The sequence below is a fragment of the Prionailurus bengalensis genome, chromosome B1 (assembly GCF_016509475.1).
Source record: "Prionailurus bengalensis isolate Pbe53 chromosome B1, Fcat_Pben_1.1_paternal_pri, whole genome shotgun sequence".
Lineage (NCBI taxonomy): Eukaryota > Metazoa > Chordata > Mammalia > Carnivora > Felidae > Prionailurus > Prionailurus bengalensis.
In genome coordinates this window covers 76381413-76407018 of record NC_057344.1, presented here as the reverse complement: position 1 = coordinate 76407018, position 25606 = coordinate 76381413, and the positions used below count along the sequence as shown (strand labels likewise).

At 41.4% G+C, this 25606-nt stretch overlaps 1 protein-coding gene across 5 annotated transcripts in view; it reads right to left on the bottom strand.

Moving 5' to 3' along the window:
* The window catches only part of SH3D19 (SH3 domain containing 19), a 188222-nt gene extending 167964 nt beyond the window's left edge, over positions 1-20258 (bottom strand). For 3 of the 5 annotated variants that reach the window (XM_043567539.1, XM_043567531.1, XM_043567547.1), the window contains exon 1: positions 19880-20248. In XM_043567539.1, the coding sequence (XP_043423474.1) occupies positions 19880-19991 (112 nt within the window). In that variant the 5' untranslated portion in view covers positions 19992-20248. Of the gene's footprint in view, positions 1-4783; positions 4892-19879 lie in introns of those variants that run through there. The other 2 variants (XM_043567522.1, XM_043567554.1) reach the window with 2 other exon arrangements.
* Positions 20259-25606: the final 5348 nt, after the last annotated feature.

Below are 25606 nucleotides of genomic sequence, written 5' to 3'. Positions count from 1 at the left end.
ATTGCACTTAAGTCCAATGAAACACTTAAAAACTAGCTGAATTTTAGTTACAGTAATAAGCTTTGTAGCATTTTAATCTACCGTCACCCTACCCCCATTCTCCAGCTTAGTGGTAGCCTTGAAAATAATAGTTTGCCTTCCTAGTACCAGGGGAGGAAAAAAAAAAGGAGTAGAACAGACTTCATTCAGCAAAGAGATGTAATAGAGTTGACCCTTCAACAATGTGGGGGCTAAGGATGCCGACCCCCACGCAGTCAAAAATCCACATGGGGGCGCCTGGGTAGCTCAGCAAAGCATCTGACTTCAGGTCAGGTCATGATCTCAGTCCGTGATTTTGAGCCGCACATCAGGCTCTGCACTGACAGTTGAGCCTGGATCCTGCTACAGATTCTGTGTGCCCCTCTCTTTCAGACCCTCCCTGCCTCTCAAAAATAAATACACATTAAAAAAAAAAAAATCCACAAAGAACTTTTGACTCCCCTGAAACTTAACTACTAAAAGCCTACTGTTGACCAGAAGCCTTATGACATAAACAGTCTATTAACATATATTGTATTATATACTGTATTCTTTTTTTTTTTTTTATGTTTATTTTTGAGAGAGAGCAAGTGGGAGAGGGGCAGAGAAGAGGAAGACAGAATCCCAAGCAGCTCCACCCTGTCTGCGCAGAGCCGGACGTGAGGCTCGAACTCACTAACTGGGAGACCATGACCTGAACAGAAATCAAGTCAGACTTTTAACTGACTGAGCCACCCAGGTGCCTCTATACTGTATTCTTATAATAAAGTAAGCTAAAGAAAATGTTATTAAGAAAATAGAGAAAATACTTTTATAGTACTATACTGATCAGAAAAAAATCTGTGTACAAGTAGAACCACACCTGTGTTGCTCAAGGGTCAACTGCAATTTGTTTTGACATGTTGGGTGACTGCCTTTGAAGACTTGCACAAAAGACTTGCCTTTACCTTGCTTAACTCAGAACTCTCTTCAAAGTGCTAAAAAGTGGCTAGCTGGAGGAATTTGTTTTAAATATTTACAGGTAAATACATACATTAGTTGCGGCTGCATGAGACTACTGATAACAGTTGGGGAAACAACATACTAACCAAAGATGTAGCCCGGAGAATGAAATGCTTTGGGGAATGAGGGCTTTGAAAAGATCCTGCGTACTCCTGGGGATCTAGAAGGCCATGTGCATTCCCAGGGTGGGCGCATGCTCAGAAAAGATGTGAGAAGGCCCTAAACTCTTCTCTCTGGCTGATCCCCAGCTCTGCACATGCAGGAAGTGAAAGCTAAACAAAGTTGTACACTAACTGCATGGCTGAGTGTTGAAAATGTGCTGTCATACACACAAAGAGCCCATGGAAAGGACTGGGAGATGTGGGGGAGAGGAGGGATCTAGACATTTAACGAAACTATCTAATCGGTGACCAATAAGGTAATGAAACTGAGACTTCAGTGCCACACATCACAAAGAATACATACTTCACAAAATTGGTTCAGAAAAGTCAGTAAACAAACAACATCCGAAATAAGCATCAATAATAAACACTGGGGTGGGAAAAGAATCTGATTTCCAGAGTTGCTACACTGCAATATTCAAAATGTCCTATTTTCAGGGCGCCTGGTTGGCTCAGTGGGTTGTGCGTCCGACTTCGGCTCAGGTCAGGATCTTGCTGTCCGTGGGTTTGAGCTCCACGTTGGGCTCTGTGCTGACAGCTCAGAGGCTGGAGCCTGCTTCAGATTCTGTGTCTCCCTTTCTGTCCCTCTCCAGCTTGCACTCTGTCTCTCTCTCTCTTTCAAAAGCGAATAAATGCTTTAAAAAATTTTTTTAAATAAATAAAAATGTCCAGTTTTCAACAAAAAATTACAAGGGATGCAAAGAAACAAGAAAGCATGGCCCACACACTGGGGAAAAAAAGCAATCAATATAAATGGTTCTTGTAGAAGCACAGACACTGAACTTCCTAGACCAACACTTCAAATCAGCTATTTTCAATACATTCACAGAGCTAAAGACACTGTTAATAGAATGGAAAAAGAAAAGCTGCAGACTAGGAGAAATATTTTCAAATTTCATATCCAACAAAAGATATGAATACAAAATATATGAAGAACTCTTAAAAACTCCACACTATGGAAACAACCAACCTAATTTTAAAATGCGCAAAGATTAGAACATTTTCCCAAAGATGATATATAAGCAATTAGCCACATGAAAAGATGCTCAACATCATTATCCATTAAGGAAATGCACATTAAAGCCACAATAAAATATCACTACACATCTATCAGAATAGCTAAAACAAGAAAAACCTGACAATACCAAGTGCTGATGAGGATGTGGAGCAAATGGAACTCTCATACATATGGTGATGATGCAAATTGGCATAGCACCACTCTCGAAAACAGTTTGGCAGTTTCTTACAAACTTAACATACACTTACCATATGACCTAGCAAACTGATATCTAGCTACTTAAACCAGAGAAATAAAAACTTTTATTTGTACAAAGACCTATATGTGAATATTTATAAGCAGCTTATTCATAATCTCCAAAAACCAAAAAGAACCTAAATATCCCTCATCAGGTAAATGGATAAACTGTGGTACATTCCTAGAATTCTACTCAGCAGTAAAATGGAAGAAACTATCGATACGATGTAACAATATGAATGAATCTCTGTAACACTGTGTGGAGTGAAAGAAGCCAGTCCTAAATGTCAGATACTTTATGATCCCATTGATACCATATTCTGGAAAAGAGACAAAGAATACATCAGTGGTTGCCAGGGGTTAGGAGTGTAGGGAAGGTTTAACTACCAGGAGCCGCACAGGAATTTCAAGGTGATCAAAGTGTTCTGTATCCTGACTGGTGGTAGGCACAAGAATCTATACATGTACTAAAACTCATAGAAGGATGCATCAAAAAAGAAGTCAATGTTACTGTATATACACTTTTTAAAAATTTTTAATGTTTATTTATTTTTGAGAAACAGAGAGAGACAGAGCACAAGTGGGGGAGGAGCAGAGAGCGAGGGAGACACAGAATCCGAAGCAGGCTCCAGGCTCCAAGCTGTCAGCACAGACCCTAACATGGGGCTCGAACTCAAAAACCGTGAGATCATGACCTGTACCAAAGTCAGACATTTAACCGACTGAGGTACCCAGGTGCCCTGATAAAATTTTAAATTAAAGGAGAAAAAAGACTGCAGGGGTTCAAAGCCTAGTTCCACTTAATTTCTTTGCCTCATTTTTCTCATTTTAAAAACAGAATCTGGGGTACCTGGATGGCTCAGTAGGTTACGACTCTTGGTTTTGGCTTGGGTCACGATCTCATGGTTCGTGAGCTCAAGCCCTGACTCTTGGGATTCTCTCTCTCCCTCTCTCTGCCCCTGCCCCTCCCACCATGGTGCTCTTTCCATCTCAAAATAATAAACAAACAAACAACAACAAACAAAAAAACCCCAGAATCTGCCTTTGTGTTTATTAGGAGGATTGCCATGAGTTCCTGACACATATTAAGCACTAAACAAGTGACTGATAAATGTTTTGTTCAAACATGCTAGAAAGTTGGTACTTTTAAAAAACCTACTACAGTACTAAGAAATCTAGTTTTCAATTAAAAGAGCAAAGAATTAAAGAATATTGGAATTAAAACCCCTATGAGGTGATTAGTACCAAATTCCATTCTGCAAAGTGTGAACCTATGTAAAACCTCTCAACATGAGTGGCTCTATTTTAGGGACTAAAACCTCATCCTGTTCTTTGAAACAGTAACTACACTAGACTACTGAACTGAGCAAAAAAAGCATATGACTGAGCACAAGACTATTACACCTATATTCTTTTTTTTAATTGTTTTAATGTTTATTTATTATTTTGAGAGAGAGACAGACAGACAGAGCATGAGTGGGGGAGGGGCAGAGAGAGACAGAAACACAGAATCCAAAGCAGGCTCCAGGCTCTGAGCTGTCAGCACAGAGCCCGATACAGGCCTCGAACTCACACCACGAGATCATGACCTGAGTCGAAGTTGGATGCTTAACCTGAGCCACCTAGGTGGCCCACACCTATACTCTTGATTAAAAAAAAAAAAAAAAAAAAAAGGCACTGCAGAAAATATTTTCCTAATAACTGTACTCAGAATATTAATTAACTGCTATGTGCCCAGAAAACTAATTGTAAAATGTAATTATACCTTCCAATAATAATTTTTGGAAAACAATTTGTGTTAAGTTTCCCAACATTTCCACAAATTGGTAATAAAGACCCCTGGCTTGCACTCCTCTTACTTTGGGTTGCTATCCAAACCTGTGCTCCCTGAACTGCAATTCTTAAACCCCAAATAAACGCTTTTGTTTTATTTCAGCGCTTCCTCTCTTGTCGGTGAACCGAAGTTTACAGAACCCTTGTGCTCAAGGAGGTACGGAAAAGTTTGTTCCAAGTACTACGTTAAGTACTCACCATTCTATTTAACACTAACAGCAAAATGCTCTCATGAAGGCTTAGTACTAAAGGTTCATTATCACTGCCCCTCTCCTAGAGAGGTTGTCAAATCGCTACCTCCTTTTCACAAGCTGGGGAAGGTTCGCAACGCTGGACTTGACGCTTGCTTTGATGCCCTACATCCCATTTGTCTGTTGCCTGGTCGGTCAATCCTTCCTCAAAGATCTTTAACATCCTCCACAGCATTCCCTACGTACACGGGGTTTGGAACTTAAGAAGCGGCAGCTGCTGCAAGTAATAGCGACCCCGATCTTCCCAGTGTTGCCCTCCTTACCTGAAAACTAGCCTCCTTTTCTTGGTCAAGTATCCAAATCTATGTTTGAACTTTAAAAGCGGGTTCAATCGGGACCCAAGATGGCGGCGCCGTCTGCCGGAAGCAGCCGATTGGCCAGAGAACCCACAACCCCCTGCGGAGGCCCTGCCACGCCCACCCACCGTGCCCGAGAGTTCAAGACCCCTCGGCGGCCTAGGAGACCCAGAAGGGAGGCCATTCGGAAGGACTCCCAGCTCTGGACTTGACATCCATTTGCTTCCTTTTCAGCCCAAAGCCTGGTACCAGCCTTACGGATGATACCAAAGCTCTTAAACCAGAAAGGAAACAGGAAAACGTGAAGATCTTTAGCGTCAGGGCCTACAGTCTCTTCTCAATAGGGTAGGCCATAGACAGAGTAGGAATTTACTTTCCATCATTGGGTATAAAAGGATTTGCTCAAAATGAAATGTAATTAAATAATAAATGCATTAAATCATTTCCTAAGAGTTCAATTCTATTCTATTTTGCAGCTACGTATTGAATATATGTGCCAGTCACTGTTCTGAGTTATGAGGCCATAACAATGAAAAAACGTTAAGTCTCTCCCCTCGTGGAACTCATTACTACAAGTCAGAGCATACATGGAGTCTGCCAATTTTACCCTCTTCATTCTAATAAACCTCTTAACATCCCCCAGATCCAAAGGCCTGATAGAAGCAGCTGCAGGTGATTCTCAACTCTCCTCTGCAGGTACTCCAGGCCCTACCGTATATACCCCTCAAGTTCCTAGGATAAGGGATCGGGGATGGGTCCAAAAAGGTAGCTATCTATAGTTTGCCCTGCGCCTCTGAAGTAATGTGGCCTGAGAACTCTGCCCACAAGGGTGCAGGACAGTGGCTGGCCAACTTACTTAAAGCCTCTTTCTTGGAGAGGCTGACTGTAAGAAAAACAAGAGAGAGCCAGTTATTCAGTAACTTCAGAAACCATGGAAGTAGACAGAAGTAAACTATGTCACAAAAATGGTGGTGTCACTGACATACGAGTAACAGTTATCCCAACTCACAAAGAAATGTTCTCTGGGGTAGCTGTTTACTATCCGTTTCCCAGAGCTACTCTTATTCACAAAGGACTGCTGAAGCTATTTCCTTGGTCTTCCAACTAACTTACCTATGTATCCTTATAATAAGCCGTCATCAGCTGTGTTTAGCCAAACAGACCTCTATTTCTTGCACTCTAAGAAACATAACTATCACATATATTGCTTTCCCGTTACTTCAACGATAGTGTCTTACAACATTCTTTATGTGCAGCCTCGTTATTCTACAAGATAACACAGGATTAAATAAAATCCCTATATAAAATGCATGGTGGATTCTGTTTGACTACAAGTCATCACAACATGAATTACGTATGAGGAAAACATGTAACAATTCAAGTTACAAGAAATCACACTGAAACCACTCAACATCACATTCTTTAATAGGACACTAAGCCAGTGAGTCTCACCTTCAAAACTTCAAAACTCCCAACTATTCCAGAAGGAATTAATCAGGAAATCTGACAATGGGGTCAGGTGCATATGTCTTTTTTAAAGCTCTCCACCTGATTCTGATGCCCAGACAGTATTAAGAGCCCCAGCACTGAGGTGCAGAGGTAACTGTGGGCATTGTTACTCAAAATGTGGTCCAGGGACCAACAGCAGCAGCAGCATCACCTGGAGTTAGAAATGCAGAAATCTCAGGCTCCATCCCAAACCTATTAAATTAGGCATCACATTTGTTAAGATCTCCAGGTGACTTGTAGGCATATGATATATTAAAGTTTGAGAAGCACCATTGCTACCGAAATGTGAAAAATACTCCATACCATGTTACAAAGTTGAATATCTCAAGAAATTTTCTAAGAAGAAACAGGAATAGAACAGTACAGAAGGTGAAATGTTTCTGATACTAGGCATTTCACGTTATTAAGCATCTAATTAAGAGTAATATTCAAATGCAATTCTTATTCCAAATGAATTCTACTTCCAAACCACACCCTCCACTGGCAATAGTTATACTTCAACTGAGTAACACAAATGTACTTTACAATCCCAGATACCTCCAGTTATCTCCAGTCTGTGGGGTGCGGGGAGTTCTTGTGGGGAAATAAAGAAACAAGGGGTGTAGTGACAAAAAAGGGATCATTTACATGGGTGGCCCCATGCTGGAGGCCTTCCAGTTTTTTGTGAACACCCCTGTAATAGTTTCAAAGAACTATCTGGAAATGATGATTTTTATTGCTAGAAAAATTCTCCCCATGTTATGCAAACATTTCCTTCTGCGCCCCTTGTTCTTGGCTAGCTCTCAGAGCAAAAGCATTTAGTTACCTTCCTAAAGGTTAAAGTAACTAACCTTTAGTTACTCAGTATACTGAGTCCTTGATTAATGCATCTTCAGGAAACAATGCTCCAGTACAATAAAAGCAGCCATATCAAACACAAATGAACTCTGCATCCTAAGCGGCAGCCCTGGCACAAAATATAGGGCTCATCAGTAATGCAATTGTTAAGCTACTCATAGGTATCAGAGTAGGGACAAAATCACCTCCCTTCGCAGCTTCCATTTATTTATTCCCTGAGAAATATTCAAACCTGGCAATAAGCAAAATGACAACATTAGAAAATTGCTTTCAGATTCTATAGGTTTCCTATAGAATGTCCTAGGAAGACCATGACCCTCTTTAAGAACTATACATCACACAAGACAACTTGGAAGTTCACAAACACGTTACCTAGAATAAACTTATAAAGTAGTTAGTGAATGAATAATTCCCATTCAAAAGATGCAAAAGGAGGGGTGTGGCTCTAAATGATCTATCCAAGGTCACATTATAATAAAGAACAAAACAGCAACAAGAATCTAGGTACCCTAAGGTAACTTCCTATTATTAAAATGCGTTAAGCCTCGTGGTAAGAAGAGAAAATAAAATCAAGTTAGAATTTTCATCGGTCAGGAATTGCATTCAGCTACTAGTTGTACAGGCCTAAGATAACAGTGGCTTTAACCAGACAGTTTATGTTTTCTCAAATAAAGGAGGAGGCAGGCGATCAAAAAGCACATATGATGACTCTGTTATCACCAAGAACTAAGATTCCATTGATTTTTCTGCTCCACCATTCTCAGTGCATGACTTCCATCCTCAAGGTAACCTCATGGCCTGGGATGGCTGCTGTGAGCTATACCTCCTTATTCCTGGTAGGAGAGGGAAGGAAGGGCAAAAAAGGATATTCTGTACAGCCAAGTCCCCTTGAAAGCACTTTCCTAGAAACCCCAATAGACTTTTACTTGCATTTCATTAGTAGGCTGGGAGAAGTTTCCTAGGTGGGCACATTGCCACATTTGGCAATACAGGGTTCCACTGACTAAGGAAGAAAGGGATGAATACTGGGTAGGCAACTAGGAGTCTCCGCCATTTCCTAGCTGTGTGACCTTGAGTAGGTTATTTACCCCTTCTAGGTCTCATGTTCCTCATGTTTAAAAATGATGGAAATCGTCACACCTACCTCATAGGACTGACACAAGGACTAAATGTAGAACAACTACAATACTACCTGGTACCCGCTGCACAATAAATATTAACTATTATCTAATTATCCTAGTCCAGTGCTTTTTCAAATTCCTCTCCTACTCTAACTTCCTCTCAATTTCCAAAATTGGAACACAATTCCTATTAGTCCTATGTGCATGCTGATACTCTAGTATAAATGAGTTTTATAGGACACCTCAATCAGACATACGTATTTAAAAAAATTTTTTTTAAGTTTATTCATTTTTGAGAGAGAGACAGAGCGTGAGTGGGGGAGGGGCAGAGAGAGAGAGGGAGACACAGAATCTGAAGCAGGCTCCAGGCTCTGAGCTGTCAGCAGAGCCTGATGCGGGGCTCAAATTCATGAACTGCGAGATCATGACCTCAGCCAAAGTTAGATGCTTAGCTGACTGAGCCAGCAGGTACCCTAGATATAGGTCTTTTTTTTTTTTTTTAATGTTTATTTATTTTTGAGAGAGACAGAGCGCAAGCAGGGGGAGGGGCAGAGAGACAGAATCTGAAGCAGGTTCTGCACTGTCAGCACAGAGCCTGACATACGGCTCGAACTCACAAATGGTGAGATCATGACTTGAGCCAAAGTCAGACACTCAACCAACTGAGCCACCCAACTTCCCCTAGACATGTCTTTTTAAAAATTTTTTTATTTTATTTAATTTTTTGAAAGAAAGAGCACGAGGGAGGGGGAGGGGGCAGAGGGGAAGACAGAGAGAGAGAGAGAGAGAAAGACAGAGAAAGAGAGAGAGAGAGAAAGAGAGAGAGAGAGAGAAAGAGAGAGAGAGAGAGAGAGAGAGAGAGAGAGAGAGAATATGAACCTCAAGCAGGCTCCATGCTCAGCACGGAGCCCAAAACGGGCTCAATCCCACAACCGTGGGATCATAACCTGAGCCAAAATCAAGAGTCAGACACTCAACCAACTGAGTCACCCAGGGGCCCCATTTGCCTTTCCTTTCTAATTATGAAATGAAATTACGTGCTTGACATCAGCACACACCAGACATTCTGGACAGAATTAGGGAATAGGAATTGAGCTTACATTCCCCCCAAAGGCAGGGTCTAAAGACAATCCCAATGCAGATATTTACAGAGCCTCAAGAAACGAAGGAGACATTACAACAGGAATGGGATCTCCCACGCAGAGGAATTCCAAAAAAATTATGTAGTATTCTGCTCTCTAGAAGGTGGAGCATAACTCCTTCCTCCTTATGTGTGGGCTGTGCATTGTCATTTCCTTCACTTCTTACAGTATGGAAAGGGATGGGGGTGGGGGTGGGTTGAGTAACCCTGAAGTAGAGAAACCTGGCAAATACAAACTCAGCTAAATGATCAAGGTCAGCATCAACAGTGATAAATGATGCTAATACTATGTACACTTAGTATGTGATAAAAATGTGGCAGGGGCGCCTGGGTGGCGCAGTCGGTTAAGCGTCCGACTTCAGCCAGGTCACGATCTCGAGGTCCGTGAGTTCGAGCCCCGCGTCAGGCTCTGGGCTGATGGCTCGGAGCCTGGAGCCTGTTTCCGATTCTGTGTCTCCCTCTCTCTCTGCCCCTCCCCCGTTCATGCTCTGTCTCTCTCTGTCCCAAAAATAAATAAAAAAACGTTGAAAAAAAAATGTGGCAAACACTCATACCTCCCAAACATCCGTAACTCCAGTCTAAACATGAGGAAAACATCAGACAAATTGTAAGAGGGATATCCTCCAAAATATGTGACCAGTACTCCTGAACACTGTCAAGGCCATCAAAAACAAAGAAAATCTTTGAAACTATCAGAGCCCGAGGGAGCCTGAAGAGTTACAACAACCACATGTAATATGGCATTTTAGATGGGATCCTGTAAAACAAGAAGGAATTAGGTAAACACTAAGGGAATCTGAATAAAATATGGATCCCAGTTAATAACGTATCAACATTGGTTAAGATGTGAGATGTTAATAGGGGAAACTGGATGTGGGTGTATGGGAACTCTGTACTATCTTCACAATTTTTCAATAAATCTAAAACTATTCTAAAACACAAAATACATGAAAAAAAAGATAAGATGGTCTACAGCCTGTACCCTTCCCCAGTCTCCTCCATATACCCATTCCCACCCCAAAGGCAAGCTTAAAGCTCCTCAAGATGAGGTCTACAGTTAATGAGGGATAGGAACTGGTTTCCACCTCCTTGTAAACAAGAAGACAGGCCTCCTTCCTGACTTTTATCAGGCTATCTCCACTTCCTCTCCAACTTTAATTCCTCTCTATCCTCTGAAACTACTAAACATGTATTTTCATCTGGTACTTAATTGATAACATTCCCATCATACCTATGTTCAGTACTATAAATTCCCTAGAACATATTTCACGTCTTCCCTTCCACTGATGAAGTAGAACATCATCATTTTAACAGTGGAGCTCCTATCTTGAGCCGGCAGGACAATTTAAACTACTATACTGGTCTCCCCAAGTGAGGCAATGTTTTGAGCTTTGCATTTTTGGCTCCTCCCTCATCCAAAGAGCAGTTCACAAGGAACCCAGAGAAACCTCCACAATATCTTATCTTGCACATCGGCAAACTTCTATACACCAAGTCAGAAGCTATTTTTTCTTCTCATCTCCTAAAATCATAAAATGTTAAAAGTGGAAGCCTCATCCTTTCAATTAATAAAGCAAAAACCAAGGCCCAGAGAGACGCTATAAACTGCTAGAGGCTAAAGCTAATCGAGAGAGACTTGATTAAAACCCAAGTGTTCAGAGGATTAGTTTCAAAGTACCATTGAATGCAAAGCAGAAATGATCTAAGGGAAAACAGTATGTTGCCCCCAAAATATAATGTGCCAATGAAATTAGAAGCACTGGATGAATAATGTCAAAACTGAAAAATAAATAAATAAAGAGATGCACCCTGATTAAAAATAGGATAGGGCGCCTGGGCGGCTCAACCGGTTAAGCGTCTAACTTCGGCTCAGGTCATGATCTCACGGTTAGTGAGTTGGAACCCCGAATCAGGCTCTTTGCTCATAGCTCACAATCTGGACCTATTTCAGATTCTGTGTCTCTCTGCCTGTATCTCTCCCTCCCTCTCTCTCTCTGCCCCTCCCCTGCTTGTGCTGTCTCTCTCTCCCTCTCTCTCTCAAAAATAAATAAACATTTAAAAAAAAAAATGAAGAAGAAAAAAAAGCATATAAGATCACCAACTTACCTGATTTGCTGAAATCACTGTGTAAAAGTCACTACAAGCCATGTTAAAATAAGTCTGTATGGGGCAAGGAAAGCCAAATGAGGAACTAGGCTCAATCTTGTAAAATTGGTATATTTCTAAAAGATGAATGAACCCCAAAGCAAAGCAATATAATCATTAGGTTATGAAATGGTGAAGATGCAGATTTACCTCCCTTTTCTCCACCAGCCCGAAACCCCATAACTTCTCCCAAATAAAGAAAAATGCGGACACAGCTATGTGTCAGTATTTTACCGGTAATAACAAAAGTATACATAAATAAACGCTAATAACTTTATAGGTATTTACTATGTGTGTACCCACGTTTTAAGGGTATTATCTATGGTAACTCATTTAATCCTCAAACCCTATGCAATAGGTTTTATTAATATTCCCAATTTACAAATAAAGAATGAAAGCACAGAGAGGTTAGGTAACTTGTCCAAGGTCACAGTGAGAGGTAAACTAAAAAATTAACCATAACAGTTTAGTTCTTTTGCTAAACTCCACTTGGTAGTCACCATGCACTACTTTATGTTCTTATTTATCTTCATTAAAGTGTATTAGCCTGGAAGACATGGATAAATTCCTAGAAACCTAAAACTTCCCAAAACTGAAGGAAGAAAGAGAAATTCAAACAGAAAATTTGAATAGACTGATTACTAGCAATGAAATTAAATCAGTAATCAAAAAACTCCCAACAAACAAAAGTCCAGGACCAGATGGCTTCCCAAGAGAATTCTACCAAACATTTAAAGAGGAGTTAACACCTATTCTTCTCAAACTATCCCAAAAAACAGAAGAGGAAGGAAAACCTCCAGATTCATTCTGTGAGACCAGCATTACATTACCCTGATACCAAACTCAGACAAAGATACTACAAAAAAAAAAAAAAGAAGAAAAAGAACTACAAGCCAATTATCTCTAATGAACATAGATGTAAAAATCCTCAACAAAATATTAGCAAACCAAATCTAACAATAAATTAAAAAATATCATTCACCATGATCAGGTGGGATTTATTCCTGGGATGCAAGGGTGGTTCAATATTCACAAATCAATCAATATGATACATCAACAAGAGAAAAGATAAAAATCACATAATCATTGGCATGCCTGGGTGGCTCAGTCGGTTAAGTGGCCAACTTCGGCTCAGGTCATGATCTCGCGGTCCATGAGTTCGAGCCCCGTGTCGGGCTCTGTGCTGACAGCTCAGAGCCTGGAGCCTGTTCCAGATTCTGTGTCTCCCTCTCTCTGACCCTCCCCCGTTCATGCTCTGTCTCTTTCTGTCTCAAAAATAAATAAAACATTAAAAAAAATTTTTTTGGGGGCGCCTGGGTGGCTCAGTCGGTTAAGCGTCCGACTTCAGCCAGGTCACGATCTTGCGGTCCATGAGTTCGAGCCCCACGTCGGGCTCTGTGCTGACAGCTCAGAGCCTGGAGCCTGCTTCCGATTCTGTGTCTCCCTCTCTCTTTGCCCCTCCCCGTTCATACTCTGTCTCTCTCTGTCTCAAAAATAAATAAAAAACGTTAAAAAAAAATTTTTTTTTAATTTTTTTAATCATATTATCATTTCAATAGATGCAGAAAAAACATTCTACAAAGTACAACATCGATTCTTGATAAAAACCCTCAACAAAGTAGGGATAGAGGGAATATACCTCAACATAATAAAGCCCATATTATGAAAAATCCACAGCTAACATCATACTCAATGGGGAAAAACAGAGCTTTTTCCTTAGTATCGGGAACAAGAAAAGGATGTCCACTCTCCATTTTTATTCAACATAGTGCTAGAAGTCCAAGCCACAGCAATCAGACAAGAAGAAATAAGGCTTCCAAATTGGTAAGGAAGAAATAAAACTATTTGCAAATGACATAATGCTATACATATAGAAAACCCTAAAGACTCCACCCAAAAACAACTAGAACTGATAAATGAATTCAGTAAGGTTGCAAGTTACAAAATCAACATACAGAAAGGGCACCTGGTGGTGCTCAGTCGGTTAAGTGTCCGACTTCGGCTCAGGTCATGATCTCCTGGTTCGATTCCTGAGCTTGAGCCCCGCATCCGGCTCTGTCCTGATAGCTCACAGCCTGGAGCCTGCTTCAATTGTGTGTTTCCCTCTCTCTCTGCCCCTCCATCACTCATGTGCACATGCACGTTCTCTCTCAAAAAAATGAACATTAAAAAAAAATCAATATACAGGAATCTGTTGCATTTCTGCACACTAATAATGAAACAGAAGAAAGAGAAAATAAGAAAACATTCCTATTAACAATTACACCAAAAATAATATCTAGGAATAAACTTAAACGAAAGAGGTGAAGAACTTGTACTCTAAAAACTATAAAACACTGATGAAAGAAATTGAAGATGACACAAATGGAAAGTTATTCCATGCTCACAAACTGGAAGAACAAACATTGTTAAAATTTCCATAGGAACCAAAGCAATCTACAGAATTTTAATGCAATCCCTATCAAAATACCAAGAGCATTTTTCACAGAACTAAAACAAATAATCCTAAAATTTGTATGGATACACCAAAAACCCAAATAACCAAAGCAATCTTGAAAAAGAAAAATGAGGGGCACCTGGGTGTCTCAGTCAGTTAAGGGTCTGACTTTTGGTATCGGTTCAGGTCATGATCTCACACTTCATGAGATCGAGCCCCACATCGAGCCTGCTTGGGATTCTCTCTTCTTCTCTCTCTGTCCCTTCCCCACTTGTACTCTTTCTCTCTCAAAATAAATACATAAACTTGAAAAGAAAAAGAAAAGGAAAACAAAACTGGAGGTACCACAATCCCAGATTTCAAGATACACTCCAAAGCTATAGTAATCAAAACAGTATGGTACTGGCACAAAAAAAGACATATGGCTCAATGGAACAGAAAAGAGAGCTCAAGTATAAATCCATGATTATATGGTCAATTAATCTACAACAAAAGAGGGAAGAATATGCAGTTTGTTCAACAAATGGTCTTGGGAAAACTGGACAGCTATATGCAAAAGAGTGAAACTAGACCACTCTCTTATACACAAAAATTAACTCAAAATGTATTAAAGACCTAAATGTGAGATCTGAAATCATAAAAATCCTAGAAGAGAGCACAGGCAGTAATTTCTCCAACAATGGCTACAGCATCATTTTTTTAGATATGCCTCCTAAATAAGGGAAACAAAAGCAAAAAAAATAAAACACAAAAAACAAACCCCAAAACTACTGGGACTACAACAAAATAAAAAGTTTCTGCACAGCAGAAGAAACAACAAAATTAAAAGGCAACCCACTGAATGGAAGAAGATATTTGCAAATGACACATCTGACAAAGGGTTAGGATTCAAAATATATAAAGAATTTACACAACTCAACACCAAAAACACAAATAACCCAATTAAAAATGGGCAGAAGACATGAACCAGACATTCTCCATAGAAGACATACAGATGGCCAAGAGACATTTGAAAAGATGCTCAACATCACTAAATATCAGGGAAATGCAAATCTAAACCACAATGAGCGATCACCTCACACCTGTCAGAATGACTAAAATCAACAGCACAAGATTGTTGTGTTGGTGAGGATGTGGAGAAAAAGGAACCCTCTTGCACTGTTGGTGGGAATGCAAACTGGTGGAGTCACTGTGGAAAACAGTCTGGAAGTTCCTTAAAAAATTAAAAATTGAATCATAATATTCAGTAATTCCACTACAGGGTATTTACCCAAAGAATATCAAAACACCAATTTGAAAAGATAAATGCACCCCTATGTTTATTACAGCATTAGTTACAAAAGCCGAATTATGGAAGCAACCATCAAGTGCCCATTGATAGACGAATGGATAAGAAGATGTGGTATATAAACACAATAGAATTTTGTGTCATAAAAAAAGAAAGAAATCTTGCCATTTGCAACGAGATGGGTAGATCTAGAGACTATAATGCTAAGGGATATAAGTCAAAGAAAGACATATACCTATGATTTCACTCGTGTGGAATTTAAGAAACAAAACACAGGAACAAAGAAGAGACAAACAAACAAAACAGACTCTTAAATACAGAGAACAAAATACAGAGAACAAACTGGTGGTTACCACAGGGGAGATGGGTGGAGGGTGGTGAAACAGGCGAAGGGGATTAAGAGTACACTTATCTTGATGAGCATGGAGTAATGTATAGAATTGCTGAATCACTGTATTGTACCCCTGAAACTAATATAACACTACATTAATTATGCTGGAATTTTCAAAAAGTAAAGTATCAGCTTTACCTTCCCCAATTCTATGACACGTCCTTTTAAAGCAGGGAGCCTATTTTATAAATATGTTTGTATTCCATATATTTTCTACACCGTTTTGCACATATTATACTGATGGTGATAACTACACAGGTCTTCTCAAAGAACTTGGTGAATACAGGATTTTTTTTTAATTTTTTGAGAGAGAGAGAGAGAGAGAGAGAGAGGGAGAGAGAGAGAGAGAAAGCATGCACGCGAGCCGGGGAGAGGGGCAGAGGGAAAGAGAAAGAATCTTTTTTTTTTTTTTTTTTTTTTGAAAGAATCTAAAGCAGGGTGCACGTTCAGTGTGGAGCCCAATGCAGGGCTTGATCCCACAACCCTGGGATCAAGACTTGAGCCAAAATCAAGAGTCCTATGCTCAACAGACTGAGCCACCCAGGCACCCCGTGAATGCAGAATTTTTAAACAACATGTAAATGTAGCCAGTTTCCGTGGGACTTAAAATAAATTTCTTTTTAATTTTCTTTTTTAATATTTATTCTTGAGAGAGAGAGAGAGCAGGAGCAGGGTAGAGAGATGGGGGGAGACACAGAATCTGAAGCAGGCTCCATGCTCCCAGCTGTCAGCACAGAGCCCAACCCAGGGCTCGAACTCACAAACTTCGAGATCATGACCTGACCTGAAGTCAGAGGCTTAACCAACTGAGCCACTGAGGCGCCCCAATTTCCTTTTTTTTTTTTAAAGGTTTATTTATTTTTTTTTTTTTTTTGAGAGAGAGACAGCAAGAGTGAGTGAGGGAGAGGCAGAGAGAAAAGGAGACAGGATCCCAAGTGGGCTCTGTGCTGACAGTAGCAAGCCGGACTTGGGGCTTGAACTCACGAACTTTGGAATCATGACCTAAGCCAAAACGGGAGGCTTAACTGAGTCACCCAGATACCCCAATCCTGCCAGAGTTTACCATAAAGACATCAACATACGGAAAGAATAAATATATTTAGTATTTATTAAACCCTACTAAATTCCTACCACTCTTCCTAGTGATTAGGGGAGGTCAACGAATTTTGCATTCTCTGCCCTTTTGAGAAACAATATAAAAATGCTGGAGGTCAGCCGGAGGGTCTCAGACCCATTTGAGAGTCTGAAGAAAGCTTTAAGACTTTTAGGAAATACAGGAGATTAGGAGAATATCTTCATGACCTTGGGGTAGAGAAAGCATTCTTAACCAAGGGTGACAGAGAGGGAAGAAGGCCACTAACAGTTAAGAGAAAGATTCATAAATACATCTGCATTAAAATTAAGAATTTCCACATCAAAAGAAAGTATAATGAAAACTTTAAAAATAAGCTGCAGAGTGGAAGAAGACATTTGCAACACATGCAACAAACAAAAGTTGAGATTCCTGAGTCAGAACTCCAACAAATCAATAAAAATGACAGACAAAAACCAGGATATATTTATGCAGTGAAAATAAACTACAAGTGCACATAACAATATGAATAAATCTCACAAACAGTATTGAGTGAAAAGAGTGTAACACTAAAGAATACATATCGGATGGTTCCACTCATATGCAGGTTTTTTTTTTCAATGTTTGTTTATTTTTTGAGAGAGAGCACAAGCGGGTAAGGGGCAGAGAAAGAGGGAGACAAAGAATCCAAAGCAGGCTCCAGGCTGAGCTGTCAGCACAGAGCCCGACCCGGGGCTTGAACTCACAAACCCAGGAAATCATGACCTGAGCGGAAGTCGGAGCCACCCAGGCGCCCCATTAGTCATATGAAGTTTTAAAATAAGTAAACCAACATTGTATAGAAATACATATGTGTATGTATATGCATACAGATAAGACCATACAGAAAAGCAAGGAAACAATAATCGCAAAAGTCAAAATTTAAGTTCGTTCCCTCAAGGGGAAGGAAGGGACCAGGACCAGGAGGGATCGGATCTGCTTCTAAGGAGCTGACAATATTCTATTTCTTGACTTGGGCACAGGTTACAGGAGTTTCACTTTATAATTTACGGGTTTTATATGCTCTTCTGAATGTACATTGCAAAAGTAAATAAACACACCTTCACAACCACACCTAAGTTTAGCAGGGAAAGAAGGAGTTCACAGACTCCCTTAAGTCCATAAACCCCAAATGTATGGTGTCAAGTTATGTGAGATCAAAGAAAAAAATCTAGATTGTAAAATGGTGGGGGAGGGAGGAAGTCTGAGAACTGGAGAGGTGAAAGATTAGAAAGACAGATGTTAAGCAGAAGAAACATTAAACTTCTGGGTCAGTTCACACTCTCACTTGGATAGAGAACAACATCTAGCACAACTGTAACTAACAAATGCCCAAGCTTGGTAAGGAATGCGATGGTGTCTGAAAAACACAGTTAACTAATGAGGGGAAAGAGGAGGACAGCCTCTAAAGAAATGTGAACTACTAAATAATGTATCCGGAAAAAAGAAGACCAAATGTTGCAAGTTTAACCCTCTGCCCACTCTATAATCTGTCCTTCACCCCTTAATGGAGTCAAGGCATATTACGTGGTTAGAAACTGCAAACACCAATTTCTGAGCCAAAGCGTAGCAAAGTATTACCACAGAATCTAGAAAAGCTTCTGCCAGCCTTGGAATAAATACGCATATTGCAACTAAATGATGAACACATATCTGAAGCATATCTAGTCTGACCTCCAACATCCTTTACAGCTCTTCACAATACAGTCCATTTTGAGACAAAGTGAAGCGTTTTGGTGAAGGAAGTAGTAGGAATCGAAGGCAGCCTATGCTGTTTAAATCAGCAATTCAACAGAGGTACATCTTTGTAAAGTTTTTTCATTGTATTCTCGCAAGAAATATTAATTCATATCCAGCAATTACCCATTATTTCATTAGTCTGGATTATACTAAACAAAACTATCAATTATTTTCAAAACAACTGGTATTCATGCATAAAATCAAATGCCTTATTTTGATGGAAAATCCTAGTGATGGGCATAAAGAATTATTTTTAAGGTTCCAAGCTCCTACCAAGAGCATCAAATTGACAATTTATGTTCCATCAGATTCTCTCCTTTCACCCCTTCTATCCCTCATTGTTTCCTCAGAGACCTGTTATCTTCTAATTCTCCAACTTTCAGGCTAAGGGAGCCACACAGAAAAGCTTCCCCATGACTTGGTGGAATGTTTACTAGGTTCCAATTTCCAAAGAGGCTTTAATGAATCGTTCTCATCTGAATCCTTCTCACTTCTCTATCTCCCTCTTGTTGTCAGCTCCCTAGGATTGTTGTCACTCTAGTTTGTAGATACATGGCTTATCCAGTTGAAACCAAAGGCCAAAGAACTTCCTCTCCACTATGTTTGACTGAAAAACTGCCCCAGGAAGAGGGAAGGGGTGTGGATCCACACTTATTCACTCCACCACTTAAGTTCCAAACTATCGATCCGAGCCGCCTTCGTGCACCCAAAAAACATTTTAAAAACCCACAAAAGTAACTATAGACTCAGCAATGAGTCTCAGTCCAAATGAGCTGCCTTTTGGCAGGCTACCTCCTGGACTGGTTGGGGGCTCACCTAAAAACTCAAAAGCAAGTGCTATAGAGATTATGGTGAGCTCGGGCGGTGGGGGGTAGGGAATAATCAAAGGTCCGAAGTTCAGGAGACAGGAAACCAGCCCTGACTATCAGCACGTGGTTCGACCAGGTAGCCGCAGCGCAGGCAAACCCGACGGGAGGGGTGTCGTCCCCCGAGACTGCCAGACCCAGAGAATTCTTCGCCGGCTTCTGACTCATCTAGAGATAATAATCACCCGGGCCCAAATCAGGAGCTCCTGATTTACTGCGTACGAAACACCTGTAGTTTCGGCTCCGGGACCACTAGCAGGTAGAGAGACCAGTTTGAATTTCCTCGGGCTCGGCCCGCAAGTGACGATGAGGATGGAAAAGCCACACTACTCTCCCTGCGTCTCGCCGCGCAGTTAAAGGAGCCCGCCCCAACCGGGCGGGCGAGGGAGCCGCCGCAGTCCCGGGCAGGACCCGCGCGGCCCCGGGGCGCCCGTCCCCCCCTACTCCGCGCCCCCTCGCGCTGCCCGCGCCCCTCACCTGCGGCCGAGTGGCCGGACAGCGCACGGCCCCGGGCGCGGCGCGGGCCCCCGAGCTCGCGGCGCTCGCGCAGCTCTTCCTCCTCGTCCTCCCGCCGCCGGCCCTCAGCCATGGACGAGGCGCGGAGACGCAGCCCCGGAACGGCGAGCGAGCCGTGGGCCTTGGTGCTGGGTCCGCGAGCACCCGGCGCTGCACGCCAGCGCCCTCGGGCCCCGGGGGAGGCGGCGGCGGCGGCTACCACCTCTGCGGACTCCACCTGCAGCCCGCGGGGGAGCGGCCGAGCTCGAGCCGGTTTCCCCGCCTCCTCGCGGCGCACCGGCGGCCTCTTTCTCCCAGCTTTCTCTCTCCCACTCTCTTCCCCCTTCCTCCTTCCCTTCTCCGCCCCGCAGAGTTGGAGCCGGGATGGGGCGGGTTGTGGCCGGGCCTCGCCTCCTCGGGGAGGGGTTACCGCCTCTGGGACCGCCCCATAGCCACACGCTGGAACCGCCTGCTCGACCAAAACAAACGTGTACAAAATACATAAATAGGATAGGAAGGGGAAAAGAGGAGGTGGCGTGGCTTCTTCCTGCCCTTTCACAACATCCCGGTGTCAGCAGGAAACCCATTTGCTAGACACTTAAACAAAGTAGGGGGAGGGGGAGGGGGAGGAGGAGGAGGGGGAGGAGGGGGAGGAGGGCGAGGCGAAGGAGGAGGAGGAGGAGGAAGAAGAAGAAGAAGAAGAAGAAGAAGAAGAACAACAACAACAACAACAACAACAACAACAGAAGAAGAACCTTCCCGGGGCTGGACGTGAAGAGACCGGTCCGCTGGGAGCCCTGAACTCGGGAACAAGTTTTGCTTGAGCAAACTCTCAAGCCTATGAGCTGCACGCTTTTTTCTTTTCCTCTCTTTTCACCTTTTTAAATGGAGCCTCTCCAGAACACAGAGGATTTTTAGGGCAGTGAAATGATTCTGTATGATATTGTAATGGTGAATACATATCAATATATTTGTCCAAACTCATACGTGTGCAACACCCAGTGAATCCCGATGTAAACCGTGGGCTTTGGGTGATTATGATGTCTCAGTGTAGGTTCCTCAATTGTAACAAATGGATCTCTCTCTGGGGATGTTGATGATGAGGGAGGCTGTGCCTAGGGGAGTGAAATCTCAGTCTTCAGCTCAATTTTGCTATAAACCTAAAACTGCTCTAAAATATAGAGCCTAATTTAAAAAGAGATTTTTTTTTTTTTAAATCCCAGCCTCACTGGATTCTAGTTATCTTAGAGTTGGGAAGTGACCACAATCCCTGGAAGAAAATGGCTTTAAGAGCCATGTACCTGATTATTTGTTGGGAGGTGATTTGGTGAGGTGTCAGGAGCACTGGTGCTGGAGTCAGAAACTAATTTGAAGCACTTAGCTGCCAGACCTACCCCTGTGAACGGTTTTCAAAGATGAAAAGAACTGTGTAAGAAACGTATTGTGTGTATCTCTGTATAGTACACATCTTAGGTTCAGGACTTGCACGTACACACATTTTCAAAGAGAGGGGCAGATCCTGGAATCTCAGAAAAAGAAACCCAAGCGACAAGCAGGTACGTTGCCTCGACATGAACTGGTAGGAAACTCCCTGGTGGAATAAACAGGGCTTTATCTCCAGCCTCTTGCTCTATTTCTGAGAGATTGTGAGAGTTTGTGATGTTCAGCATGTGAGAGAGAAAAAGAAAGGGAGAAAAGGGTCACTGAAAATAGAATTGCTTGCCATAGCTGAGCGCTGTCTCTTTGCCTTTTCAATAGTAGTTGTTGCTGCCTGAGAAAATCTTTCTGCTTTTAGGCTGATAAGAACCACAATCGATTTCGTGGAATTGAGGTCAAATCCACAAGTAAAAATATTATTGCATAAGCAGTTAAGTAAGTAGACACCTTGAGAATTTGAAATTAAACTAGGAAAAAAAAATTTCTGGGCCTGTCGGGTTGTTGTCAGTGTTTGGGTTCACTTTGAGTGAAAGCCTGCTTCTCACTTACCTTCAAGGATTAAGAATCACTTGGAGGCCCCTACTCTGACAACAATACAGCTTCACTAAGCTGTTGGGAGTCAGTCTCTGATGTGACTCAGATTCTTAGTTTGAAAAGGCCTGAATGTGTTCTGGATCTCCCATCCAATCAGACCCTCAGGAACCCACATCTTTCTTTCAGAGTGCACTTGACATCCAGCAAACATTTGTGAGAGCCAGCGTGTGCCAAATACCACACTAAGTGCTCTGGGGAGACTCAAAAGAGAGAAAGAAATATTTACTTTCAGGCCCTATGGTAAGTTTTTTCATACAGGTGTTGTCATTTTATTTATTTTTATTTTTTAACATAAAATTTACTCTCTTAACCATTTTTTTTAATGTTTATTTATTTTTGAGAGAGACAGGGTGTGCATGGGGGAGGGGCAGAGAGAGAGGGAGACAGAATCTGAAGCAGGCTCCAGGCGCTGAGCCATCAGCACAGAGCCCCACTCGGGGCTAGAACTCACAAGCTGTGAGATCATGACCTGAGCCGGAAGTCGGCCACCCAACCGACTGAGCCACCCAGCTACCCCTTAACCATTTTTTTAGAATAGGCTCCATGCTCAACATGGGGCCAAACTCATGACCCTGAGATGGAGAAATCACATGCTCCACCAACTGAGCCAGCCAACCACCCCGGTTTTCTCATTTTAAATGAACAAAACATATTCCCTATTCCCCAATGACAGATAAAGATTCATCCAGTTGACTACAAAACAAGGCAAAATTTGGTAAATTCTATAGTAAAGATATGATCTGAGATAAGGGTGCCAAGGTAATTCAACAGAAAAGAATTATATTACAACGGAAAGGAAATATATTCTTATATTCAGAATATATAAACAACTAGGGGTACCTAGGTAGCTCAGTCAGTTAAGCATCTGACTTCAGCTCAGGTCATGATCTTGGGGTTCATGGGTTCAAGCCCTGCATCAGGCTCTGTGCTGACAGCTCAGAGCCTGGAGCCTGCTTCGATTCTGTGTCTCCCTCTCTCTGCCCCTCCCCCATTCACACCTCCCTCCCTCTCTCTCTCTCTCTCTCTCTCTCTCTCTCTCTCTCAAAAATAAACATTTTAAAAAAAGAATATATAAAAACTTACAACTCAAACAGTTTTTAAAAATTAGCTCAATTTAAAGATGGATATACTCCAAAGAAGATACACAAATGGCCAATAAGAACATGAAAGATGTTCAACGTCAATAGTAATTAGGGAATTGTAAGTCAAAATCTTGATGAAACATTACTTCACACCTCCTAGGATGGCTAAGATAAAAATATAGATAATAATAAGTGTTGATAAGAATGTGGAGATATTACAACCCTCATACATAGGTGGCAGGAATGTAAAATGGTGCAGCCACTTTCAAAAACAAATTGGCAGTTCCTCAAAAAGTTAAACATAGAGTTACCTTTTTTTTTTAATGTTTATTTACCTTTGAGAGAGAGAGAGAGAGAGAGAGAGAAAATGTGTGTGCGCTCGTGCATGTGAGGGAGGAGCAGAGAGAGGGAGACAGAGGCTCTGTGCTGACAGCAGACAGCCCAATGTGGAGCTTGAACTCACAAACCACGAGATTATGACCTGAGCCAAAATCAGATGCGTAACCGACTGAGCTGCCAGGTGCCCCTAGGGCTACCACTTAATGCAGCAATTCTACTTGTAGGTATATGCCCCAAAGAAATGAAAACACATCCATACAAAATATTGTTCATGAATGCTCATAGTGGCGTTCTTCATAATAGCCCAAAAGTGAATACAACTAAATGTTCATCAATTAGTGAATGGACAAAGAAAATGTGGAATACCCATACAATGCAATATTATTTAGCCATAAAATGAATGAAGTACTGCTACATGCTACAACATGGATGAACCTCGAAAACATTGTGCTAGGTTAAAGAAGACAGACAAAAAAGACTGCTGTGATGTATTATTCTGTTTACATGAAACGTCCACAGTAGGTTAAGCCATAGAGACAGAAAATAGATCAGAGCTGCGAGGGCAGAGGAGAAAGGGGAGTTGCAGCTAATAGGTACAGGATTTCTTTTTGAGGTCAGGATAATACCATAAAATCAGATAGTGGCAATGGTTGCACAACTCTGTGAATGTACTAAGGGATAAATTTTATGATATGTAAATTTTATGTCAATAAGGCTGTTATTTATATGTCTATGTATAAATATAAATATATATATATCACCATAAAAGCACAGAAAATAAGGACCAGTGAGAGCACTGCACTCTGAAGTCATCATTTTAAAGTAGAGAAACCAGATGGGAGTTACAAGTAATAACAATTTAATCATATAAAAGAAAACCAAAGGCGTGGCCAGCTAGCAACTAAATAAACATGCCGAAACATTCTACTCACCCAAGTGACACAAGAGCCAAACCCATAGAGGGAAAATGTTAAGAAACTTGGAATGCAAATTTACAGACTTAAGAGAACACGATTCACCATCAAAGCTTTAAGGTATTAATTTTTTTTTTTTTGTAAAAGGTATTGAAAAAGAGCCCTGATTATAAAGGAAATGTTCTTTCCTTCTCACTTTAGATATATAGCCTGTAACAAAACGGTGTATTGAATAGAATGCTACCAAAAAGTAAGAATATACTATATCAATACATATGTAGCACAGTGCTTGGCCAATAGAACACATAATAAATATTTGTTTAATGACTGAATGAATAGAATTCCTTTTCATAATTCATTTTTCCTGCTGATCACCAGAAGGCATGAGTCTCAAGGCCTTTAACTTAAATAAAAAGTAAGTATTTGGAATTTAAAATTTATAGCGGAAGACCTCAAAAAAGAAAAAGCAAGAATGGACAGAGGTATATAGTATCTTCAAAGTTTGTTTCTTAAAATATCCGAACCAACTATGACAGAATTTTAAGATTCATTAAAGTATGATGGTGATTTAACGAGTGTTAACTGGGGGTGCCTGGGTGGCTCAGTCGGTTGAGTGAACGACTCATGATCTCGCAGTCCGTGAGTTCGAGCCCCACGTCGGGATCTGTGCTGACAGCTCAGAGCCTGGAGCCTGTTTCACATTCTGTGTCTCCCTCTCTCTGACCCTTCCCCATTCATGCTCTGTCTCTCTCTGTCTCAAAAATAAATAAACGTTAAAAAAAAAATTTAGTGAGCGTTAACCGTATTCTCCACATTTTCTGTCTGCTTTTCATTATATTAAAAGAATTAAAAAGCAAAGTGTAGTAAACTGCGGTAGCTATAGTTTCTGTTTTCTAGTGCATTCTCCTAGTGATAGATAGCTTGTGGAAATGGCCCCATTTCTTTATGTGTCCCTCTTCCTATACTTTACAATGTGACTTTGTATCCCCTTCAGCAAGATGTGGTTCCCTACCCAATGAAGTTGGGCCGGCTTTCAGATATGCTCTGGCCAAAAGAATATGGCAAAAATGACAGTGTGTGACTTCCACGTCCTCAAGAGGCCCTGCTTGCTTCAGCTTGCTCTCTCAAGAGCCTTTTACCACCAAGTGAGCAAGCCGAGGTGAGAGGACCAGGGAACAAGATGCTATGTGAGGGAAAGACCAGTTGTCCCAGTGGAAGCCACCTTGACCAGCCCATAGCCAACAACCCCCAAAGCTGAGACAGAAGCCAATTGCAACCGACAGAGCTGCCTATCTGTGTACCAGCTGACTGCAGACACATAAGTGACCTCAGACCAAAACTTG